The 25,262-nt window shown below is 39.3% G+C and overlaps 1 protein-coding gene across 1 annotated transcript in view; it reads left to right on the forward strand.

The window, feature by feature from the left end:
• The window catches only part of Fmn2 (formin 2), a 309,451-nt gene that overhangs the window by 274,545 nt on the left and 9,644 nt on the right, over positions 1 to 25,262 (forward strand). The window contains 1 exon segment of the mRNA XM_032914755.1: positions 4,961 to 5,110. Within this exon segment, the coding sequence (XP_032770646.1) occupies positions 4,961 to 5,110 (150 nt within the window).

Genomic DNA, 25,262 nt, shown 5'->3' on the forward strand with positions numbered 1-25,262 from the left:
TCTTGTTCTCCATAATTAAACAATCATGTTTCATATGTCCTCACAGAAAATATCAGTTTTTCAGATCCCCATCATTCATGTAAAAGATAGTTATGGCCACATCGATCTGGTACAGGCCACCAGGGTTTGTTAGATAGTACATCTTAGGTTCAGGTGACACACTAACATTTACACACATGAATATGTGTACATAAAACATATACAAACACACACACATATATACATATATATATACACACACACAAACATTGAAAAATAAAAGAAATATGTCATAATAGAACTAGTTTTAATTTAGAAAAATTTTAACTATATATAAATGTTTACCATGTAATATAAAGTCAAGTAAAATGAGATGAATTTATGTGAAAATATTCTACAGATACCTTGGAGCTTCTGAAATGAGAGATTTTCCCTCATGATATGACATAATTGCTTATAATCTCTCTGTTGTTGGTGAAAAATGGCATTAAGTGGTTTCATCATGTAGTTAGAGTTGGACCCCAACTTCCCACACCTTTTCATCCTAAATCATATGTCCTTACCATTATACTGAGTTCCTTTGTGAGAAAACTTTCAAAATCCTTCAAGATAGCTGAGGGGGTGGATAACCTATTACGACCTCACATATTGGGCTCCTCTGTAGCAAACGTACAAAGTAGTGGTCACAGAATTGAAAACTATCCTCAACAATAAAAGAACATCTGGGGGAATCACCATCCCTAACCTCAAGCAGTATTACAGAGCAATCATGATAAAAAAACATATGGTATTGGCACAGAGACAGGCAGGTAGACTAGTGGAATAGAATTGAAGACCCAGAAATGAACTCATACACCTATGGTGACTTGTTCTTTGACAAAGGAACTAAAACAGTGGAAAAGACAGCATTTTCAACCAATGGTGCTGGTTCAACTGGAAGTCAGCATGTAGAAGAATGCATATCAACCCTTTCTTATCTCCCTGTACAAAGCTCAAGTTCAAGTGCATCAAGAACCTTCACATAAAACCAGATATGGTAAATTTAATAGAAGAGAAAGTGGGGACAAACCTCAAACACATGGGTTCAGGGGGAAATTTCCTGAACAGAACACCAATTGCTTATGTTCTAAGATCAACAATTGACAAAGGGCACCTCATAAAATTGCAACGTTTCTTTAAGGCAAAGAATAATCTCAATAGAGCAAAATGGCAACCAACAGACTGGGAAAAGATCTTTACCAATCCTATATCCAATAGAGGGCTAATATCTAATATATACAAAAGGACTCAAGAAGTTAGACTCCAGAGAATCAAATAACCCTATTAAAAAATGGTATACAGAGCTAAGCAAAGAATTGTTAACTGGGGAATATTGAATGACCACAGAGCAGCTAAAGAAATGTTCAACATCCTTAGTCATCAGGGAAATGCAAACCAAAACAACCCTGAGATTCCACCTCATACCAGTCAGAATGGCTAAGATCAAAAACTCAGGTGGCAAAGATGTGGACAAGGATATAGAAAAAGATGAACACTCCTCCATTGTTGCTGTGATTACAAGCTGGTACAACCACTCTGGAAATAAGTCTGGCAGTTTCTCAGAAAATTTGACATAGTACTACCTGATGACCCAGCTATACCACTCCTGGACATATACCAAATTATGCTCCAATACACAACAAGGACACATGCTCCACTAAGGCTTCATAGCAGCCTTATTTATAATAGCCAGAAGCTGGAAAGAACTCAGGTGTCCCTCAACAGAGGAATGGATACAGATAATGTGGTACATCTACACAATGGAGTGCTACTCAGATATTAAAAACAATGACTTCATGAAATTCTTAGACAAATGGATGGAACTAAATATATCATTTTGAGTATGGTGACCCAATCACAAAAAAAAAAAAACACAAGATATGCACTCATTGATAGGTGGATATTAGCCCAAGGGCTCAGAATGCCTCAGATACAATTTACAGACCACATGAAGAAGAAGGAAGAAGTGTGGATGCTTCAGTCCTTCTCTGAAGGGGGAACAAAATACTCAGAGTAGAAGATATGGAAACAAAGTGTGGAGCAGAGACTGAAGGAAAAGCCATCTAGAGACTGCCACACCTAGGGATTCATCCCAACATGCAGTCACCAAACCCAGACTCTATTACAGATGCCAATAAGTTCATGATGACAGGAGACTGATACTGCTTTTCCCTTTGCAGACAACAAGTACTATTTCTGCTATATAGACATCAAACTTGGTTTGCCCTGAAACAAAAACTTATATGGTAGCATGATTTTCCAAATAATAAAAAAAGAAGAAATAAGTACAATTTCATATATTATATATATATATATATAATTTATAGTCTCATATATACAGGTGTACATACATATATATGTATACATATATATCATGTGTATATATATGTGTATATGTATAGTATATCTTGTATATATATGTATATATATACAAGTTATGTGAATATATATTCAAATTATGCAGTAGTTTTAAAACTTTTGCTATAAAATAATGTGAACATTTAGAAGATGAGGTCTTTATACTGTTTTCTCAGAAGGTTCTTCAATTGTGGCTTAATAGAAAACACAAAAATAAAATTCAGATCCATATATTGTCATCAATAAGGTTTATCGGAGCCTAGATTGTTGTTACTTGAAAACATTCCCCAATACTCAGCCATGATTACTTGAAATGGAGTTGGCATTGCCAGTTTTGGGCAGTCTCTTTAGAGCCTCGGCATTGCTGGTTTAACATAGCATAACATATCATCTTCTTTATCATCATGGTAGCTGTGAGATTGGGGAAATTGAGTCAGCAAAGCGCTGTGCTACCTTGAGGGCCCAGCATTCCTGCAGACCAACTGTGGCTTTTGTGTGATAGCTCAAAAAGGAAGTAATCACACGGTAGAGAATCTCCTAGCATGCGCGAAGCCCTAGGTTCCATCACCAGCACCAGTAACAGCAAAACACAAACAAAACAAACAAAAATTCATAGCCACCTTTGACCATGAGTTGAATAGCATGGCTATCTCTGAGCAGCAACATGCTTAGAAATAGCAGTGCTTGGTTTCCAGGAAGAGGAGGCAATACTAATTTGATTGTATGTGTGACTCTCAGGAACCATACTCCTCTGGTAGCCTATTTTGGAGATAAATCATCATAGTCTGCAAATTCTATGAGGTGATGATATGATATGGTATGCTATGATATTTTATATATATATATATATATATATATATATACACACACACATGCGCACGCACACATGCATGCACACACGCACACACACACGTGAGGGTTCAGGTAATCCCAGCCAACATGATGGCATGGGAATGTACCTACAGACACATACTCAGTGAGTCTACATGGGGTGAGACAGATGTGGTTCTTTTTAAAGCCCCTGAGGTAAGCACAGACATACTTACAGGAAGAGCGGCTTACATCTGGATATATTGTACTGGGCTTATGTCTCAAATTCATTTTTTTAAATTTTTTATTGGCTACTTTATTTATTTACATTTCAAATGTTATCCCCTGAAATCTTTCCATCTTCTGAGATTTTTCTTCTGTTTCTTCCTTCAGAGACTTGAAGTTCTCGTCATACAGATCTTTCACTTGCTCGGCTAGAGTCACACCTCGATGTTTTATTTGTGACTTTTGTGAAGGGCGTCCTTTCCCTAATTTCTTTCTCAGACTGCTGATCCTTTGAGAACTGGAAGGTTACTGATTTGTTTGAGTTAATTTTATATCCAGCCACTTTGCTGAAGTTGCTTATCAGGTTTAAGAATTCTCTGGTGGAATTTTTCGGGTCACTTAAGTATACTATCATACCATCTGCAAATGATGATATTTTGACTTTTTCCTTTCTGATTTGCATCCCTTTGACCTCTTTTTGTTGTCTAATTGCTCTGGCTAGGACTTCGATTACTATATTGAATAGGTAGGGAGAGAGTGGGCAGCCGTGTCTAGCCCCTGGTTTTAGTGGGATTGCTTCAAGTTTCTCTCCATTTAGTTTGATGTTGGCTACTGGTTTGCTGTATATTGTTTGAACTATGTCTTTGTATGGGCCTTGATTTCCTGATCTTTCCAAGACTTTTACCATGAAACGGTGTGGATTTTTTTTAAATGCTTTCTCAGCATCTAATGAGATGATCATGCGGGTTTTTTCTTTGTTTATATAATGAGTTACATTGATGGATTTCTGGAGTTTAAGATGGACTAGGCCCCCGACACATGTAGTTGTGCAGCTTTTACTTCCTGCGAGACTCCTAACAGCAGAAGCAGGAGCTCTCTCTGACTCTGTGTCTCCCTTTGCATCCCTTTACCCCAACTGGGCTGCCTTGCAATAAGAACTACACCTAGTCTTACAGCAACCTAATATGCCAAGGCTGGTTGATACCTATCAGTGGTCTCCCCTTCTCTGAGGAAAAAAAAAAAGGATTTGAGGGAAGAGAGATGAGAGGGATGATGCAATTACGATGTAAAGTAAATAAAAATAGTTTTTCATATAAAACTGAGACAAAAGAATAGATAGACAGATAGATAGATAGATAGATAGATAGATAGATAGATAGATAGAGCGAGCGAGCAAGCTTAATTTCACAAATTCTCGATAACATCCCCATGTTGACCACTATTCATCCCTGAAATATGTCAGATTCACTGTGATTCATTGAAAATGGAAATTTGCCCAGTGGTAATTTTCAGTATTGAGATAATTTTTTCCACCACTCTTATCTTCAACTAAAATTCTAATTGCCCAAAGAATTAGAGATATCATATTGGAAATATCCCATATTGCAGTTACCCCATACTAGAAGTTACTGTCGGTGTGTGTAGAGCTAGGATCGTCTTAGTAATAACAATTGTGCATGAATGAAATCAGCATTTGGATGGAGAGAGAATAGCCCATATTGGAAAGTAATCATAGCTTTTATGTTCATGTGTGTGTATGCTTTGACAGCTTTTTGGAGACCACAGCCTACTACTTCATGAAACCAAAACTTGGAGAGAAGGAGGTGTCCCCAAATGTTTTCTTCAGTGTTTGGCACGAGTTCAGCTCTGACTTTAAAGACTCTTGGAAAAAAGAGAACAAACTGATTCTGCAAGAGAGGTAGGTATTTTCATTTTCACAATGGCATTTAAAACTGGTGTTTTATTAAGTGAGACTCCTCTGGGAGTTGCCAATTTTTATAACATGAATGAGAACTTTGATGGCCCTCACCCGGGTATACAAGTTGAAGAGGTGCTGATACTTGGCAGAATTTGGAGTTTGACTGAGAAGAGTGCACTGGGCTGTGATACTACAGAACGGAGATGAGCTAGGGCTGCACCACTGTCTATTAAAATAAATTCTATTGTGAAGAAACCACAAGAAGAAAAGCCATATGGAAGACTGAATAATCCTATAAGGATAAACTGTCTTCCTTCTAAAGATGGCTAGCAAAAGCCACAAAGGTCAGAGGAATTGTTTTTTGCTCAATTCATGGTATATTGTCAATGTAACTAACCCATCTCAAAATTTTACCCAGATGTCTCCCCAAACCGTAGACAACCACGCGTTTTGAAAAGACCCATCAAGATTCTTGCAGAATTTTACCACATTTCCTAAAAATAAATCTGTTCAAGAATGAAGAGAAATGTTTTCCTCCTGAGTATGTGAAATAACATCTCAGGGATTATGAAATTCCACAAAGGCATATTAAATATTAACTCACGAAGAAAGCTAGCCCTCCCTGGGCAGCCTCCCCAAATAGCAGAGTCTAGTGGGGAAATGAAAGAGAAACATAATCCACCCAGAAAGCAAATCTTAACACACACCCAATTAGTGTACTTCCTCCCATCCCTGCACTAACAATGGCTTCACTTTAGTTCTTTAGAGACCTTACATCCCCAGGGTCGCGGTTCATCTCTGCTCTAATATTCCATAGCTTACTGCTTATTATCTTCAGGTTGTACTCCTTGCACATACACCATGATGTGCACCTCATTTTCATGTATGAGTAGCTTTCCCATCTCCTTAAGTAAACAGAGGTAATTGCAAGCATTTATCGTGCATGTAGATGATACAGACACACCCACAATCACAGCTGCACATCTCTCATTGTGGCTCACTGGCCTCCCAAATCTTGCCAATCTATAAGCTCCAGGTTCACTGAGAGACTCTCAAAAAATAAGATGGAGAAACATTTGTGGAAATCACCGAAAGTCAACTCTATTCCCCACATGTATGCTCATACCCTCAACACACACACACACACACACACACACACACCCCACTTACATCACACACAAACAATAGTTATATTTTAATCACTCCTTTGCCATACATTCATTTGAATATTCCTTTGTGTATATACTAAATGATATTTTTATTTTCTCCCCATCTAAGTGGCTGTTTGGAGAGATATTAAGGAGAAACATTTTGTAACCCTAGCACATTAACATCCTACACTTCTTGAATCTCTAAATTAAAGGGTTTTTTTTTTTACCCTGAAAAGGATCTGAAGCCCACTTACCCTATGGTTCAAAATGGAAAGCATACTGTTTCGTATAGAGTAGTTATTTATAGCGTCTCTTGGATGAGGGACATAAATGAAGATGAACTAGATCTGATTTGGGGATCAACGGGACAGGAATGAGTACAGGAGTAGTACACATCAGGTGAGCGAGCATGTCCCTGATGCTGGGCACAAGATGAACTCAATCACCACCATTTCCTGCATCCTGCACAGAGGGTAAAAGCTGGTCCATCTAGCAGGATATGTTGAGGTTCACAGAATCAGATACACTGCTCAGCATTCCTTAAGAGGACTTCTGTTTCTAGGTGACATTAACACCCTCACTCTTACCATATGGAGTTACTGAGTCTCACATACTCAGACAGGGTCCCCCTCACTTTTGAACTCCTTCAACCAACCAGACCTTGTTCTGATGCCCTGGATGTGTCACATCCTAGAAATAAGCTAAGGGCCTTTGGACACACAGTTGGTGACCGTGTTTCCTTGTGGCTCTGTTGTGAATTTATTGAATCTACTTCTGGCCATCCACTTTTAATTTTACTCCATTTGCTTATGATAAAGAGCTAAAGCAGAACATGTGGCAAGCCAGGAAGCACCAGCATCTGCTATGTCTCTTGGCAAATGATGGCCAGGCTGTTTTGCAGTGTGGAGTCATTGATCTGAAGTGTTTGTTCAGTGTTGTCCCTTGGCTCCAAGCTGGATGAACTGCATAAGTAAAACAAAAACTTGAGGTCCCCGTTTGAAAATGAACAGTTTCAAAACAACAAAGCATTAACACAGACCCAGAATGCTCTCTGAGAGCTGCGTACCAAGTGGCTGATGGTCCAAGTTCTCTGTTTTGCTGACCTCACCTTGACCTTGTGATATCTGTAGTAATAGAAACATGTTTCGGGAATGCTATACCCTGGGTCCTGATGGATAACAAGGAGGGCATGATGAGTCCCAAGTACGAAATCTCTGACCCAGTCACATCACATGACTGGAATCTCCGAAGGAATTTAGATGGTTAAAATGGCATGCTATTCCGTGTTGATTTATTCTTTCTTCTGAGCTCCTGAAATACTTGCTATTACCGTCATATTTTATTTAAAATCAATTCTTTTTTGCATAACATAATATTCACATACATTACATATTTCCTTGCCCATGCTTTAAATTCTCTTACTTGTGTTGTATTTATTTCCCAGTGAGAAGGTTATTGTCCATATTTCTAGGAGAACATTCTTCGGTGACTTACCCTCCCACAATCCTTTTCCTTTGATGCATTTGTAAATGGTTCCTGATTTGACTTGTTATACCACTGTCATGGACATAGGCATGGGGAAGCAAACTTTCTAGAGTAATAAACATATTTTTTCACATAATTTTAAGTTGACCATTGTAGTCATAAAAACTCTTCTCCAAATATCTTGAGTAAAATAGTGCACCTTATTGAGACCAGGAGGGTCAGAGAGGTCCTCACCTGTGAGATGCCCAGATGCAGAACTCTGCTGGCAGTCAATGGGTTGGGCATGCATTTCTGGACCTCTCCTTAAAAAAAATATTTTATGGGGGGCTGGGGATTTAGCTCAGTGGTAGAGCGCTTACCTAGGAAGCGCAAGGCCCTGGGTTCGGTCCCCAGCTCCAAAAAAAAAGAACCAAAAAAAAAAAAATATTTTATTTCCTTATGTGAACGGGTACCGTTTCTTAGTTTATGTGTATGGACCATGTATGAGCACTGCCAACAGAAACCTGAAGAGGGCATTGGAGTCTCTGCAACCAAGCATATGAATTTTATTAGCTATCATGTGGATGTTGGGACCCAAATTTGGCTCCTCAGGAAGGGTAGACCCTTTGTTTCTCCTTGTCTCCTCTCTGTTCCTCTCTTCTCTTTTCTTTCTCCCTTTTCATCATCCTCTTTCCATTCTCTCCTTCCACTTCTATCTCTCCCCTTTTCTCCCCAATTCTTCCCTTTCTTCCCCCTTTATTCTCCTCTCCTCCCACTCTCTTCCCTGGGTTCATTTAATTTTCAAGCCAAGCTTTTTCATGGTTTTTTGGCCTTCATGAATATCCATGGCTAACATTTTTCACAACCCAGGCATAGACAGGACTCCCAGTGCCCTCTAGAAGAATTCCAAGGTAAACTCCAAATGATCTCTGACCAGATTAGGCTCTACTACTATGGCCAACCAGGGGCTATCACAGCCAGGGATGGACGTGATTGGCAGTTAACTTCATAGCAGGTTTTGGGGGATAAAAAAAACAGTTTCTCCAGAAAAGAGAAAGAAAGAAAGAAAGAAAGAAAGAAAGAAAGAAAGAAAGAAAGAAAGAAAGAAAGAAAGAAAGAAAGAAAGAGAGAGAGAAAGAAAAAAAGAAAGAAGGAAAGAAATTAAAGAGGCGAAAAGACAGAAAGAAAAAAAATGAACTACTATGTCAGTATATCAAACCTGTAAAAGTTGTCCTTGTAACTGCCGAAGTGATTTAGCATGTGCTAGGTGGCTTTTCCTGGGGAGATGTGAAAATAAGGGTGCCCATGACAGACCAAACAAACAAAAAATGGTTTTATTCAAGACTATTTTAGTAAACCAGTGAGCTATGACGGTTACTTGTAGTCTGAAGTGCTCCGTGCTGGAGCATAGCTAATGTATAACGTAAAGACAGCTGTATCACCATGTTACATGGATATGACTTCCAAAAGCCACATCCTTGAAGCTTCTTGCCCAACTCATAAACAGCTCAGCTGACTGGAGAGTCATGTGTTCCCACAAGTGTTGCTGTGTTTATAACCTTAGCCTTGTAACAGGTCTAACTTCCTGGTCTTAGTATGTTTCAGGTACTTCCTGTGTCTTAAGGGGATGTGTTCAAGAAGGAAATGCTTTAGTTCTACGAATACCTGATTTTAGTTCTACCATTGAACTCTTATCCCCTGATAAAATTTCTGTCACTCTAATTTGGTATTTACAAATAAATGATTCTTTAATGTTTTAAAGCTCATATGAATGCTTTTCATCATTTTATTTATTAATGATAGTGTGGGAAAACGCTGCTCTTCTAGCTTTGTTTGAATAACTGGTGAGATTTCATATGTGTTTTTCCTGATATAGTGTGCTCCCCCTCATTCATCTTAAGTAGATCTGCCCTCTTTCTAGGAGATGTAGTTTGAAAAGCATGGGGGTGTTAGTTGCCTGCCAATTGTTAGCTTCGGGATTGTCTGAAGGTCATTTATCCATCGAGACTCATGCTTTCCTCATGTGTGAAATGGGAGTGATTACACCTCTCTGACAGCATCAAAGCACAGAGAGGACGAGATGGTGGACTTGTGTATATGTTATAGTACCTATGTAGTACAGGCTTCTTGGCTGTTTCTCTGTCACTGAATACAAATGGTATCTACATTTGTGTCTGCAATAAGATGATTTTAGCATATTCATAAGGGATGGCAACATTATAAGAAGATAGCCTATAGATGCATTATGTTCAATATGTTACTGTACACCGTATTTCTATATGCATGTTGTCTGATATGATGCAATATTGTTTTTGTATGGCCCCTAACCCATTGACTTTATTATTATAAGTCAACAAACGTGTTTTTTCTATCTACTTGATATAAATATATACTTATTAATAAGAAACTTTCCCTTCTTAAAAGATTTAGACATGCCACCACTGAAAAACACAAAACATGAAAAAAAAAAACTTTAAAAAACATCATTTGAATGTAACATTTAGAAGATCAGGGATATGTTAACAAACTCTACCAAGAATCCCCCTAAGTGTCTCGTAGAAAATGCTTGTAATGTATGACTTTAGGAAAACCTTACCATTAGCCTCTAGAGATGAGACAAGAAGCCAGATGATTAATGATTACAGTTTGGTCCCTGATTAACAGGCTTTGGGTTAGATCCTGGAAGATCTATGCTCCCCACTCTCACCCTACATAACTTCACCTCTCATCTCTGTTTTATTGTGATTTCAAATCGGTATTCAGCCAGTTTCCATCTGTATAACTTTATTTTCAGTTATTCATTCAATACACCTTAAACGTTACCAAGCACTGAAGTGTTCAGGACCCTATGAAGGAAATCTCATTTTCCTTGATTGTGCAGTATAGAATAAGGAAAGGGGTGAGTTCTATCCAGAAGACTCGGAATATGGAACTTAGAGATCATGCAAGACTCTTTTTTCTTATTTTTCAGAGAGTTTAAAGCACTAAAATTATTTTAGACAACAAAATCTGTCTGCAGAAAACTGGCACCCAAGCTCCATGATGTATAATGTGGTATACCATAACTTCATTTTTAATCAGACATTTTGATTCAATAAATCAATTGCGACGCTAGTATGAGTTATGTTTAGAATGTTGTCTGGTGTAATTTACTGGTTTCTTTTACTCTGAGACAGGTAGGCTTTGATGCACTGTGAGAAGGGCTAGCTACCCCTCTAATTGCAGGAGCCTATGGCAATCAGCGTGCATGCAGCCCAGCTGAGGTCTGTAATTAGAGAGAAATGATTTGGATGTTTGTTCTTACAAAGTCACATATTATAGTGGAGATTTCTCCTGCCACATTAAAAATTCTTGTTTCCAAAATTTGTACCCAAGCAATTCAGATTTCAGTATGATGCTGACAGGTAAATTTGGGAAGGAAGAAATCACTTTGAAGGCAATTGGAAAAAAAGTGAAAATCCTACCAACCAGAGGATCTCCTATAACTGAGTCTGGCCTCAAACTCTCTATGTAGCCAGCACTGTTTTTAAACCCCTCTTCCTTTTGCCTCCAGCTTGCTGGAACTAAAGGAAGGTGTCACCATAGTTGGCTGGTTTTATGCTGTGATAGAGGCTGAACTGAGGGCTTTGTCCATGCTAGGCGCTTTACCAACCTGTTGACATCCCAGCTGCTGAAATTTGCTCTCTACTCCAGTTCTGTGTTGTTGAGTGATAGTATTAATGACTATGGCTGATCCTTTGACCATTCCCTTCACGTACCAATTTTAGAGAAATGACCCCATAAAGCCTTCTTCTATGCCAGTCCTCTGGAACTGGAGCTTTGGCTTCTTGGTGTCTGAGCAGTCACTTAAAATCTTACTCCTCAAACGACGACCTCCAAGTCTGTGTAGACCATTCTCCAAACAACATCCCTTACACACTAACTTTCTTCAGCTTCCAACACCTTAAGCAATGTATGTGCCACATCTTTCAACTAAGCCATAGTGATTTCTTAACTTAGCTCTCACAGCCACTCTCCCAGGCGCTGCCCAGATTACAGTCAGTGAGCCCATCACACAAATCCTATCAGACAAGTTAGGAGAGATTCCGGAAATAAGTCAGCCTAACCTATTTCTCTTAAACTACTTTCTTAAACTCTGCATGCTACTACTGCTTTCACTTTGTAAAGCCTAGTTCTCCCAAGAGGATGTAAACAACCTAGAGTGACAGCTAAATAGGAAAAATCTTTGCATTGGCTTCTTTGTCTTGTCATGCTTTAAAACCTTTTGTTGTTTTGTTTTGTTTTTAAGTGTTGGAGAAACTTTTCTGAAATGCTTCTTGACGTCTATCCACAGACCATAAAAAGAAAAGGGAATAAAGACAAAATAAATGTGCGCTAAACATGTACGTTAGTGATGAGGTAGGGTGCCTCATAGCATGAACAAGACCCTAGAGGAAGAGAGGGGCTGGGGGAGGGGAGGGGGAAGGTTGGGGAAAGGGAGTAAGAGAAGTTGGAGAGAGAACTCCACATTCAGAAGCTGGAGCAGCTCTCAAGTGTTGTAGTTAAAAATCACCTAATTAGAAAATTAGCACCCGAAACCAAGAAAACAAAGGTATTTTTGCTTTAGTGAGTGCTTAAATGTTGGCACTGGTGTATCTCCTAGTGAGTTTGTGGGGGCTGGTGAGGTATCCAAGATGTTTGTAGTTTCCCATCAGCATTTGTTAAAAGTATTCTTGATGATTTAGCCAAGTTTATAGTAGAAATATCTTGGATCAAAATATATTTCCTGGAAAATATGAGTCAAAATCATCCTTCAAAAATAGTATCTTTTAACTTATATGGGCTGCAAAGTGCTCCCATTAAAGCAAGAGTTTTAAAGGGGTAAATCTCACTTCCTTTAAGGTAAGTTGAAGGAATATGATGGTTATACCCTATTACAGGAAGATGAGCAGAACTGTCAGGTTTGTGTAATGGGAAAATGTAAGGACTTCTACTGTGGCCTGGATTTCTAAGATCACTAAAATGTTTAGAATCTGAGTGCTTTCTGCCAGCCTTCTAGCCATGATACTGCTAGCTGCTGCCTCTGACTGTTTCGGGTGGGAGAATTCCCAGGCAGAAGTCTCTCCTCAGTCTGCCTCAGACATTTCCTCTCAAACCCTACTGATCTCCCACTAGTGAAAGGAATATGTTTGAAAAGTTCAAGGTAATTCTTCTGCACTTAAAAATTGGGGGGCCTCTGGAATAATAATGTCCAATCAGAAACTAGGCTTAAGAGGTAGCCAGTGAAGAGGTTTCCTTAGCCATGTTGTAGATGTTAGTCTCTGTATGATGCCAATGAGAGAGTAGGACCAAGACATTCTATTGTTGTTGGTTGGTCGGTTTGAGTGATGGGGGTATGAGGAAGACAGTAACAGAGAAAGACATTTGCTATTGTACTTACTAGCAAGCAGACACCCCATGACAGTTAACCTTGCTGATGCTGAAGAACTAGCTATAAAATTACAGTGCAGACAAGGTTATTAACTTTTGCCATCAAGTCAAATGTCTGCCAATTGAACTACAGCCCTCAGGCCAATTAGTGTCACACAGATAGCTTGTGGCTTTTTGCTTTGTGGAGAATCCGTTGCTTAGTTTGCTACTCCTTGAAAGTGAACTCCAAATTTTAAATCATTAATGCTCAAGTTTTTATATATAGAATATTTTCTGGCTTTATTCAAGCATAGATGACAAATTATGTAGATGGATAGGTTAATGTGTGGGCTATCTGTATACGTCCTGAAATGATTGTCATAGTCTAGGCAAATGGTAAATCTATCACCTCACAGGATTACATTAATTTCTTTCCTTGTGTAATGATAACTCTTGAGTCTGTAGCTTTAATTTTATATTTTAACAATGCAAAGCCAAGCAAAGGACCATAGAATCATATCTAATAGAATCCCTAAACTGGTATAAAAGCATTTCTGCAATGTAGCCTCTCTGTATGTATTAATATATAGACATGCAAGAGGTCCTTTCCCTCGATCTGTTTAATATCCTTATATGTGAATCCATGAACGTTTGTCTTTTGTTGCATCTCTTTTTATTTTGATTTATTTGTACCTCTGCTTTTGTGATAAGATCTGAAATAACACACCTAGAATCCCTGATCCCTAGGAAACATTCGAAGTTTGGAAAGTTTATCTAATCAGCTTCCTCTGTCATTGTATCTTGAGGATGTTAAGCATCCTCTAAATAATCTATCAGCTCTGTCTCCATCCTCTCCACTTTGTCCTGGCCATGTTCCACCTCCGATTGATTGCCCAGACCCCTCCTTTCCTTTAGGACTTGTAGTTCAACTGGCACCAAGTATCACACACTCTGTCTCCATCAAAGACAGTGTCCCTGGCCAACTCGTCTCCACAGATCATTGATCCCCCTCTAGAGAAAGACAGCTCTGTCCCCTTGCTGAGACCTTTCCTAAATGATTTAAAATTTGCTGGTGAGCCATCTGAAGTACTGTTAAAGAAGCTGTGCCTACACCCTGAGGGAGGCTCTTCTAGGAGCAGTCACCTCTGTCTTTGCATAAGGACACAGACCTCTCCTGGTATGTGTTGCACCTGGGTAGAGAAAGCTCCTGATTCTACCTGGCGAAGGGAGGCTAAGGTCAGAAGAGAATTTTAGAATTGAATACTAATTTTTGGTAACAGGTATTCTTTTTCATTTTTAGTTTTATGTAATTTTATGTGTATGGGTGTTTTGCTTACATGTATATCTGTGTATCACTTGTAAGCCCTGTAACCAAGGACAGAAGAGGATACCAGATCTCCTGGAATTGGAGTTAACAATGGCTATGAGCCACCATGTTAGGGATAGAAACTGAACCTTTTTCCTCTGGAAAAGCACCCTGTATTCATAAAGGCTGAGCTATGGCTCCAGCTCCAGGTAGTAGGTAGTCTTGATGAACATAGAATTCTGAGTGTGTTGGTTGTCAGCCTATTTCTCAAGAGGTGGAAAGTACATAGTAATCATAAGATTATATCTATCTCTTTTTAGCCTTTTCAGTGTTATTCTGCCCCTGGAATGGTGTCAGGAGGTCACATGATGAGAGCTTGCCCTGGAGGAAAAGCTAGCATCCCACATCAGATTCACTTTCGGGCTCCTGAGAGGATAGGGATCCCTTGAGTTTCATTAACCCAAAAATGACCTTGTCTTCACCAAATTATGAATCAGGAGGGAGTAAAACTACTGAGCTGCAGAAGGTGGTGTGCCTATTTAATATCACTTAAATAACACTGAGGTAGGACAAGAACACTGCAACGTTTAGTACAGGGACGTGATATAAACAGTTGCTTTTAAAAGTAAAAACCTACTCAGTTATATTAACAATTTTGCATTTTGCCCTATGCAATTAAGTGCTATTAAGTTTATTCCACCTTATAATTTGGGTATCTGAGCTGGGGCGCATTGACTACCATGTTGAAAATTTAAAATTAGTAACTTAAACACTTTGTCAGATAAATAATGAATATTTATATACTATAAGATTCATTTTCTTTACTTAAAATACAACCGTTTACATATAAGAATTTCTACTCCTCAGAATTTTACTTTGTCAAAAAAATGTCTTGGACATGAGTCTCTAAATGCTGTAAGGTGATTAAAAATGAAAGAATCCTTGATTTGACAAAATTAGGACGTGCATCTTGCTAGGTACGTGCTATACCATGAGCATTATCCCTGGCTCTTGTTTTTATAAGATAATGTGTCGCAGGATGACCCAGGATAACATGGGACATCCTCTGGCTTCTGCATCCCAAGTACTGCGATTAAAGGCATGCAGACCAAGTCTGGCCATCATTAATCCTTAAATAGTTACAATTATCATCATGTATCTAGACAATGTGTATCTTGCTGAAGTAAAGCACATCAGAGTGTGTTCATAAAAGATCTTAATTTTATTAGATGGGGTCCTTTCAAAAATTAACCTCTAGGGTTCAAGGTCTAGGGTAAACATTTTTGGAAAATTTGCTAAAATTACATTTGGCCACTTTAAAGTTTTCCAAGTGTGTGGGGGAGATAAATAAGATGATACACATGGGTACATTTCTTCAGCTAAGAGAATTTTTGATGCTCACAGATAAGCAGAGGGTTTCACTTGAAATGTCAGATTTCATGTGGATATTAATTAATCTTTAATTTTTAACATTAATATGCCTATTTCTGTGCTGAGTTTTCTCATGGGTTGTTTTTCTGCAGCCTCCCAGTCTTCCAGAACTTTCATCATTACAAAGTCTAAATGTAGTAAGTGGTAAGATTACACTTACTACAATGGGATTACATTGTAGAAGACCTGCATTTAATGGTACATGTATAACTCGACCTCTTGGCTCACCACTCTGACCCTCAGTTTTCCCAGTTATAAAATGGAAACACTGATCTAGTTTCGTTCCTGGAGTCAGTTGAATGTGCCACTGGATATAAAGCATTTAACATAGTCTCATATAGAAACGTTTCAAATAGCACTCTCATTAGCATATACATGTTCTAAAGATAAGAGATTATGTTAAAAACAATGGAATTCACAGTAATGCAGCCGTATTGTACCAACCATTCTTTCTACAGTATGTGTTTCCAAGTCTTGAACTGTATGCTGACAGTTGTAAAATGATGAAACTGAGAAATTATTTAAGCTTAATTGGCATTACTTTCTAACTTGTTGAGCAGAAATAATGACCCCAAAAGGACATGGTATTAAAGCAAGTCATGTTATTTCCTGAAATTTTCCTAACATGGTGAATAGCTCATTGTAAGTGCTCAGTGTTCTAAGTAGTGCTGTAGATCTTTAGAAATGATGGTTATGGTGCAGGCTTGATGGCATAAGCCTCTAATCTTACTGCTAGGAAAGCAAAGGCAGATTTCTGTGAGTTTAGGAACAGCCTGGTCTATATATATGGATCCCCAAGCCTGTCAAAACTGCATGGGGGAAACCTGTCTCAAAAAAAAAAAGAAAAAATCATGACTATTGTGTCTGAACACAGTGTTTACCTCTCCATGAGCAGGGCAGTGCAAACGAACTGGACAGAGTGAGGTAGAATTGGAAAGGCAGAAAAATGGGGGGCTGGGTGGGGCTAAAGCAGAGATGTTAGAATGAGATTAATGAAATACAATAAACTAAGATAATAGTGCCTACAATAGAAGATATGAGAGCTCCTTCATGGGAACTCATATCGTTTTATAAGCAGTAGTATTCACTCTAAACTGATAAAACTAAGACAGACGGAAGTTTTCATGGGACCCAGTTCTACAGAATAAATTAAATGGGCCTTCTTTTGTGTGAATCCATAGCAATTATGTGTGTGTCCTTCTTGCTAATTATGTTTGTTAATAGGAATTTCACATTCCAGCTCCACCGTATTGCAGGTCCCTATTTAGTGAAGAGCTTTACCTTCCTAGAACAAAGACTGAGCTCTGACCGTCTTTACGCACTGCAGTCCTCTCAGTTGAAAAGCCAAAGTATGAACAGAGGTGGAAGGACAGAATTTGGAGTTTGACATAGAAGCGAAGTTAGATCTGTCTGAAGTAGGAAATGATACACAAGCTAGAGGCCAGGTAACATTGATGGTCAGTTATATATAAGAATAGAGCGGGAACTGTTGGTTTTGCAAAAATGGATGGATGGGTGGAAAGAAGGATGGATGGATAGGGATGGATGGATGGGTAGATGTGTGGATGGGTAGATGGATGGATGGGTGGATGGATGGATGGATGGATAGATAGATGGGTGGGTGGGTGGATGGGTAGATGGGTGGATGGGTGGATGGATAGATGGATGGATGGGTGGATGGGTGGGTGGATGGGTGGATAGATCCTGGAAATCACACAACTAAGGAGAATACAAACCCTTCTGAGAAGGCAGCATCACCATGCATAAAGGTTTCAGTGCCGCCTACTTGGTAGTTTTCTACTTGATCTCTCAGCAATAAATATAAAATGACTCCAGTCAACTCTGCCACTGAGTGCAGTACAGTAGACTGCTCCACACTCAGATGAGAAAGAGGAGAAGCAAACATCATGCATAATCTCTCAGCTGGGAGAGGCAGAAAGACGACCATCAGAAAGCTGGTAGGTCATCACAGAATAAATATGCTGGCCTCCATGAGTATATAGTCACTCTTCATGAACAGTGATTAGAAGCAAGTTGTATTATCATTTTAATTTTATAAAAGCTAAGAATTAAGTTCTTAAATGATAGGCTGTAATTCCCAGTAGCCATTTTAATCCCCCATTTGGTTATTTAATGACTTCTCTAATCGAAATAAGGGAGTTCATAACATATAAGGATAATAATTATAATAAATATTCTTTCATTCATCGTCCTATAGACTGGAGTCATGCTTTCTTATCTACAATTTGAAAATACACAAAATGTATGAAATAAAGAATTACTCATAGATATACAGCAAACTTCCCTGTCAGCAAAATTCAACTTTTCTGAGGTGTTTATAATCTCTCGCTGTCTAACTTACCATTAATGTTCATAAACTTACGATAGAAATATTGTATTTTATTATTTCATGATACATGACCCTTTTGGTAGTGAAGTACTCCAAACTCCTGTCTGAAATGGAGAAATGACTCAATTTCATAAGGCATATGTCCAGACAATTTTAGGGTAAAGGATTGTAGAATGAATGCATATTGGACTACGTAAAGTATGAAAGTACTGGTCCTTCTGTTCTTTGTAGAAACACGGGGATATGTCAGCCTTTTAATGAATTTCCTGGTATGTAAGGCTAACTGTGGACATCATTCAGATTTTCTACTACGCTGATGTGACATCCCCACTTCTGTAATTATTTCAGAATTTCTTTGTTGCATCTAATTTACTCAGCTTTATCACCTCCTGTTTTCGTCTCTGCCTTTGCTTTCTGATACAAGGCTGTATTCATCAAATTACCCATCTCAGCCTCTCACCATTCCTCAACGGCAGCCAGCCTACGCCCTCATCCTTCCTTCTCTGGGAGAAATTCTCTTAGAATCACTGCAACCATAGGCTCATTTTCTACAGGGTGTGTGTGGTGTGTCTTGGGAAGCATGGAAGAAATAAGAAGTTGGAATGTTTTTATTCAGATTTTCATGTCCATGTGCAGTCATTACCCATGCGGTGCTGCTGATGTCTTCTCTCTCCTGAACACTATATCTCTATCCTTTCCCCTCAATTTAGAACTTTCCAGTGCACTTTGCTTAGGTCTTTTAATGTGTGATTAGAGTTACAAACAAACAAAATTTAAAAGTTACTCTTTGCCATCATCCTAATATAGTAGACATCTTTACTGGGTCAAGGAAAGACAGAGTTAGAGGATGTTGCATTTTTTTGTCAGGTAGTCAGATAGTGTCTGGAGTGGTGTAAAAGCAAAGGTCTTGAAGCTAGTTAAAGAATAAACTAGTTGAAATCTGGAAGAAGAGATTCCCAGACAATGTAAATAGCAAGTTGGACAAGCTGGGGGAAAGAAAAGAGAAGTCCAGAGTGGCTGGAATATAGCACTTGGTGGGTCAGGGGAAAGGAATGAGTGAATTTGGATCAGAATTATTATAGTAATAATTATAATAAGAATTATTATAGTCTAGTAGAACAAGTTTAGGCAATGTTTAAGAAGAGTAGATATAGAATAAGAGCCCTGTGTGATGTTGCTACACTAACTAAAGCCAAGGAAAGTCTATGAATGGGCCTTTGGACTCAGTATCTACAGGATGCTCTGAGAATGCTTAGGGATAAGAATGATGGTAACAGAGTGGAGAGAGTGACCAGAGGGAGTAATTTTGAGGAACTTGTTCAGCCAAAGGGTCAGAGTGAAAAGAAGAGCTGGGTCAGGGGAGGTAGATTAAGGTTTAATTTCTGAGGTTTGTTGATTTCCAGATAGTGGGATAAAAGACATATTTGTAGCCAGATAGTCCAGTAACAGAGAAATTGAGAACTTTATTCCCTCATAGTGATTGTGCTTCCTTCTTCTGTCCCTGCCTTGTATCTCCCACATCTTAGTCTTAATTAAGCCACTCTTCCTCTTGCGCAATCCCAAGCTATTATGATATAAATAGCTTTGTTATGCTCTTTTATGAGTTTTACAGGGAGGAAATTGGATAAATTCACTATAATCTAATTCCTATGTCTAATAGCCCTTGCATTCTTTCATATCCCGTATCATGTCCTTCAGCAAGTAAGATGCAAATAATTTATACACATCCTCCTTGCTAGACAAGTGTTAAGATGAGCATCAGAGCAGGGTTCCCAATAGAGTTTAACTGTTTCCCCAGCTGTGCTTGAAGCTTTTTGAACCACATTTTTATAAAAGCAAACTCCATGAGATTAAGACAAATGTCTTTGAGTAGCGTGCATGAGCTTTGAGTTCAGCTCCTGTCACACACACACACACACACACACACACACACACACACACACACACACACACACACACACACAGAGGTGGGGGAGGCAGAGACACATGTGTGCATATACACCTTAGCACAAATAGAAATAAAAAAAGGTCAATTGAATGAAGAATATCAGAGGTATTGGATAATAAGTTGGAGTACTTTTCCCTGGAGAAGACTATTTCTTCTTCTCTAAACTATTTTGTCTCCTCTAGTTCTTTACCTCAGTTTTAAGTACATGTACATACATGTGACATCATGTGGACTGGACAAGTTTTCACTTACTTATGTATTCATGTTACCATTTTATCTCTGTCTCTGTGTCTGTCTCTGTCTCTCTCTCTTTCTCTCTTTCTTTGTGTGTGTGTGTGTGTATGTGTGTGTGTGTTTAACAACAATGTAAGAAAAAGCAATTAATTTGAAAGAGAGCAAGTGTGCAAGGATACAGGAGGGTCTGGAGGAAAGAAAAGGAAGAAGGGAGAAATAATGTAATCACAGTATACTAGTTAAATATAAAAAAAGAGTACCAGATGTAATAAACAGCTTTATTTTCCTGAACTGCAAGGTGAACTTTGCTGTCAAATATAAATTTTTACTATCTGGGACCATCCCATGCAACTGGATCTGTGCTATTCACTATTGTATGCTTCGGAACCAGTGTCATTGCCTTCACAGTCTACAGAAACCTATCCTCTTCAGCATGCACATACATAAGGGAAGGGCACTTGGACTGGGGTGTCAGGGAAATCCAAATGCCAGGTACAATTAAAAGATGCATGAGAGCAAACCAATTTTATGCCATATATCTCCTCTTTCAGAGATTAAAATGTTAGTGATAGGAAATGTGATGAAATGTAAACATCTTAGTGTACATGTGGGCACAAAGTTTGGAATTTTTAAACTCAGCTACGCTTATCATAAAATGTGGTGAAGGTAAGTGTAGTAACCCACCTCTAATTCATGATACTCAGGAGACCAATATGACAAGTTTGAGCCTAGACAACTTAGCAAGAACGCATCTTCTCAAAACTCCAGTTTAAAAATAAGAGAGAAAAAGGCTGAGGAGACTAGAGAGAGGGCTCAGTGGTTAAGAGTGCTGGACCTGAGTTTCATTCCCAGTGTCTACACAGTAGCTCACAACCATCTGTAACTCTCATCCCAAGGATCCAGCATCCTTTTCTGACCTGGGCCACACACATATATTCATTCAGGCAATCAATCAGACACATGAAATAAAAGGGCTTTAGAAGTAATTGTTTAAATTACTGAGGATGTAGCTCAGAGGATGTCCATGCATATTGTGCCCGAGACATGGAGTTCAATCTTTAGTGCTGCAGTTAAAAGGGAAGCTATGGGAATATTTGAAATAGCACACGTCGTAGCTCTTGGTGGGGTATTTTCCATGTTCAGTAATGTGGAATGGTACTCTAGCTTGATGGAATAGAATCATGGGTCTTCATTTTCACACACAGCTGCTTGGCTATTACTCATCTATTCCCTAGACCAACAGTGTTTCTCTTCTTCATGGCATGGATACTTGGCATTTCCAGGGCTTGTCTGAGATCGCAGCCATCTCTGACTCCAGAAATTCTCCCTTATCTGCTTTCTAGATTTTTAACTGTTGTAACCTGTGTCAGATTCGATCTCCTCCAAAGCATTGTAGCATAAAGGTGTTTTTTAATGTTTTGTTTGAAATAGAATTACATCACGTCCCTCCTCTTGTTCCTCCCTTCAGCCCCTCCTAGTTAGTCTCCTTCTAACCCCTCCATGTCCATCCTTTGATGGTGATGAAATCTGTGATTGTTATTGTCACATATGTGCATATGAGGGAGGTATGTATGTGTATTTATCTGTATGAGTGTGTATATATATATATATATGTGTGAATGTCTGTATATATGTGTGTATGTTTGTATGTGTGCGTGTGTGTGTATTTATCTGTATGAGTGTATATATATGTGTGTGAATGTGTATATATGTGTGTATGTTTGTATGTGTGCATGTATATATCTATGTGTATTATGCATATGTGCATACACATACATATGTGTGTCTATTGCCACTGTCCTTGCTTTGAAGTAGAATCTGCACTAAATCATACAAAAAAAGCACCTTACATCCATAAGCATACCCAGAGGCCTTCCCTTAGCAAAGACAGTTTAAGCTTACTCTGAAGGGAGAGAGAAGGAGAAGGAGAGCGAAGTGGGGGAGAGGGAGAGGGGAGAGGGAGAGGGAGAGGGAGAGGGAGGAGGGAGAGGAGAGGGAGGGAGAGGGAGGAGGGAGAGGGAGAGGGAGAACAACCAAGGTTCTTCCTCAAAGGTTGGGGCATGGTATGTTCTATACTAGTGGACACCAGAAAACAATGTCAAGAATAAAGAAAAATAAACTTACTTGGAGCCAGACTGTCAGTGGCCTCAACTACCTCACTACAGACAATTTACTTTTTTTCTTAATTGAAAAAGAAAAAGGCTAAGTGTTTGAGACAATTTTCTTACTTGTAAAAAAGATGAGTTAGGCCAGCATGGAAGTCATTCTTCACCATGAGGCCATAATCCACGCGATAGGACAGGCCTAACCTACAGGGAATTAGAAACCATGGGAGACTTAAAATATCTACTGAGGAATAATTGATAAACAAGCTTGTACATGGAAAGAGTGAGGAAGGGAGGAGACAAGATTCTGTTGATCCGAGAGCAGGATGGTGGTTGTGATTAGTTACGCTCTTTAGGAAATCCCTGCTAGGTAAAAAGACAAAACCTGTCCACATAGGACCGGAGCTGTTGTTCAATGACAGGCAAAGCCAAGATTCCAGAGATTTCGAAGGACAAGTGTAATTTCACAACAGAGGCGTCCTATGAAGAACTGTGTAGTCAGGTATTGTCCTAGTGGTAATAAGGTTCACAGGGAAACACTTAGCCAGTGCGAGCAGTCAAGGAGGTTAAGGAACATGCCCATAGTTGGAAACTCTCAGACACTCCCTAAAGGCTGCAAAAGAATCAGGGATTTAACCATTTCAGAGTAAATGAGGATGTTGGGGGATGGCGCTAGAGTGGTTAATTCTCCAGCTAGCATAGCAAGCCTTCTGAACAAAATAGAAGATAAATTTAAGCAATGACTTCTCTATGTGTATTTTTGTTTGTCTTGTTGATAAGTGATCACAGAGCAACCCTATTTTTCTTACCTGTAGCCATCACAAAGCTGTGGTGACAAAGGGTGATTTGGGGTGATTTATACAAAAACATACTATTCTGAACATTATGCTGACTTTGATAGTCATCAAAGAGATTGGGTTATAGGGAATTAATTCAATTGACTTAGTCTACTTTCTTATGAATAAATAGCCCTAAGGCTGAAGAGATGGTTTTGTGAGTTAAATACTCTCTACACAAACTTGAGGACCTCAGTTCGTATCTCCAGCATGAATGTTAGAAGCTGAACTTGATGATATGTGCCTGTAACCCCAACGTTGGGAGTAGTAGACACAGGTAAATGTCAGGGGTCAGACTTCAAGCAGCTTGGGACCAATCTATTGGAGTGGTGATCTCCAAGTTCAGTGAGAGACCCATCCCCCAAAATAAGGGATAGCACAATAGAGCAAGACACTTGAAGTCAGTACATGGACTCTACTTGAACACACACACACATGTATGCACACATAGGCACACAATTAAAAGTAAGTAAAGAAGTGTTCCTTTTATCTGGTTTCACCTGTATAGAGCCTCACGGAAATACTCCCAGGAACTGCTGGTAGCAATCCTCTCTGTTAAATCTGAAAAATCTGTGTGTAGTTTTGTTAAGGATACAATGGAGCCAGCATATCCAACTGTCAGGAATGAGGTTTGGAGCTAGGAGGGTTTCTCAGAAGCAGCTCCCATTACTGATAGAAATAGAGAAGCGCTTTGGGAGGAGGTAGAGCAACTATGATGTGTGCCTCAGTGTGAAGCCAGCTCCCTTGTCCTGGGGTCAGGCCCCTCAGGCCCCGAAGCATGGTGCTCTTCTCTGCCCACTGTCTCCCATGTGCCACAGCCGTAGCGCCTGCACTCTGGCTTCCAGCAGTGGAGGTGTGTATTGAAAACCTGCTTTTCTTGCTGTCTGAATCTGCTTGAACTCATCCTTGCTGTTTTCCGTAAACACTGGAGGGGGCCAATGCAGTGTCTTCTCTGACAGGCTGAAAATTAATCAGAAACGAGTGCTGTGGGAAGCCGACACACCGGCTCCTGCTGGTCATGAGAAGCACTTTGGGATGGTTATTTTTATTATTTAACAAACCTTTATGGTTTGTATGGGTGAGTTGGAGATCCTTTGGGTTACAGAGGAGATAAAGCAGAATAAACTTGCTTAAATCACCTTTAACTCCACAGGGCATCGGGAAGCTTTGTTGGATCTGCCTGGAAGAATCCCAGGAGTCTTAACCCATTCCTGTCAACCAACCATGGTCTAAGATCTCTGCCTCTCTCTTCCAACTTTGTAGGTTGCAAAAGTAATAATTTGTTATATTTTGGCAGACCCCGTGTTATATTTTGGTAACGTGCCTTCTGGCGTGGCAGGAAAGGCACTTTTCTGTGCTGTTAGCTTCTTGCTAGGTCTATCTCTTCATGAAGGGGGATCTTAGACCTGTGAAGTGTCTGCCCCAGACTCAATCTACACCTCTCTCCCATACAAACCTCCTGACTCCCAGAGTGAAGACTCTCACGCCCAGAAAGCTGTTCCGGGGCCAGTGAGACATGACTGTCTGCCACATTGACTTTTGTAGACCAAATTATTAATGTTTACCAATGGCGAAGCAGCTGCCTTCCCCATCCTGTTGAATGACGACCAGACCGTGTATCTTTTCTTGATAAGATTGTGGCCAGAGTGGCCTTCAAAGGTGGATAGAAGTTGTTCTGTCTACAGGCTACAGGGATGTCTGGCTTCTCTTTTCTGTCTGCATCCGAGTCTATCTCTCTGCTCATCTCACAGACTGTTTTCAAACTTAACAACACTGAACATTTTGTATATATTTGCCTGACAATAAATGGGTCTGGGGCCAGGGATGGTTCAAGGGTGGGAAATGCATCTTTACTAGAACAGAAATGAAAAGCTATTCCCTTCATTTAAAAAAAAATGCTTAATGAATCCAGTTTTAGTACAGACATAGTTTAAAGGTT

Source organism: Rattus rattus, chromosome 10 (genome assembly GCF_011064425.1).
Source record: "Rattus rattus isolate New Zealand chromosome 10, Rrattus_CSIRO_v1, whole genome shotgun sequence".
NCBI classification, from domain to species: domain Eukaryota; kingdom Metazoa; phylum Chordata; class Mammalia; order Rodentia; family Muridae; genus Rattus; species Rattus rattus.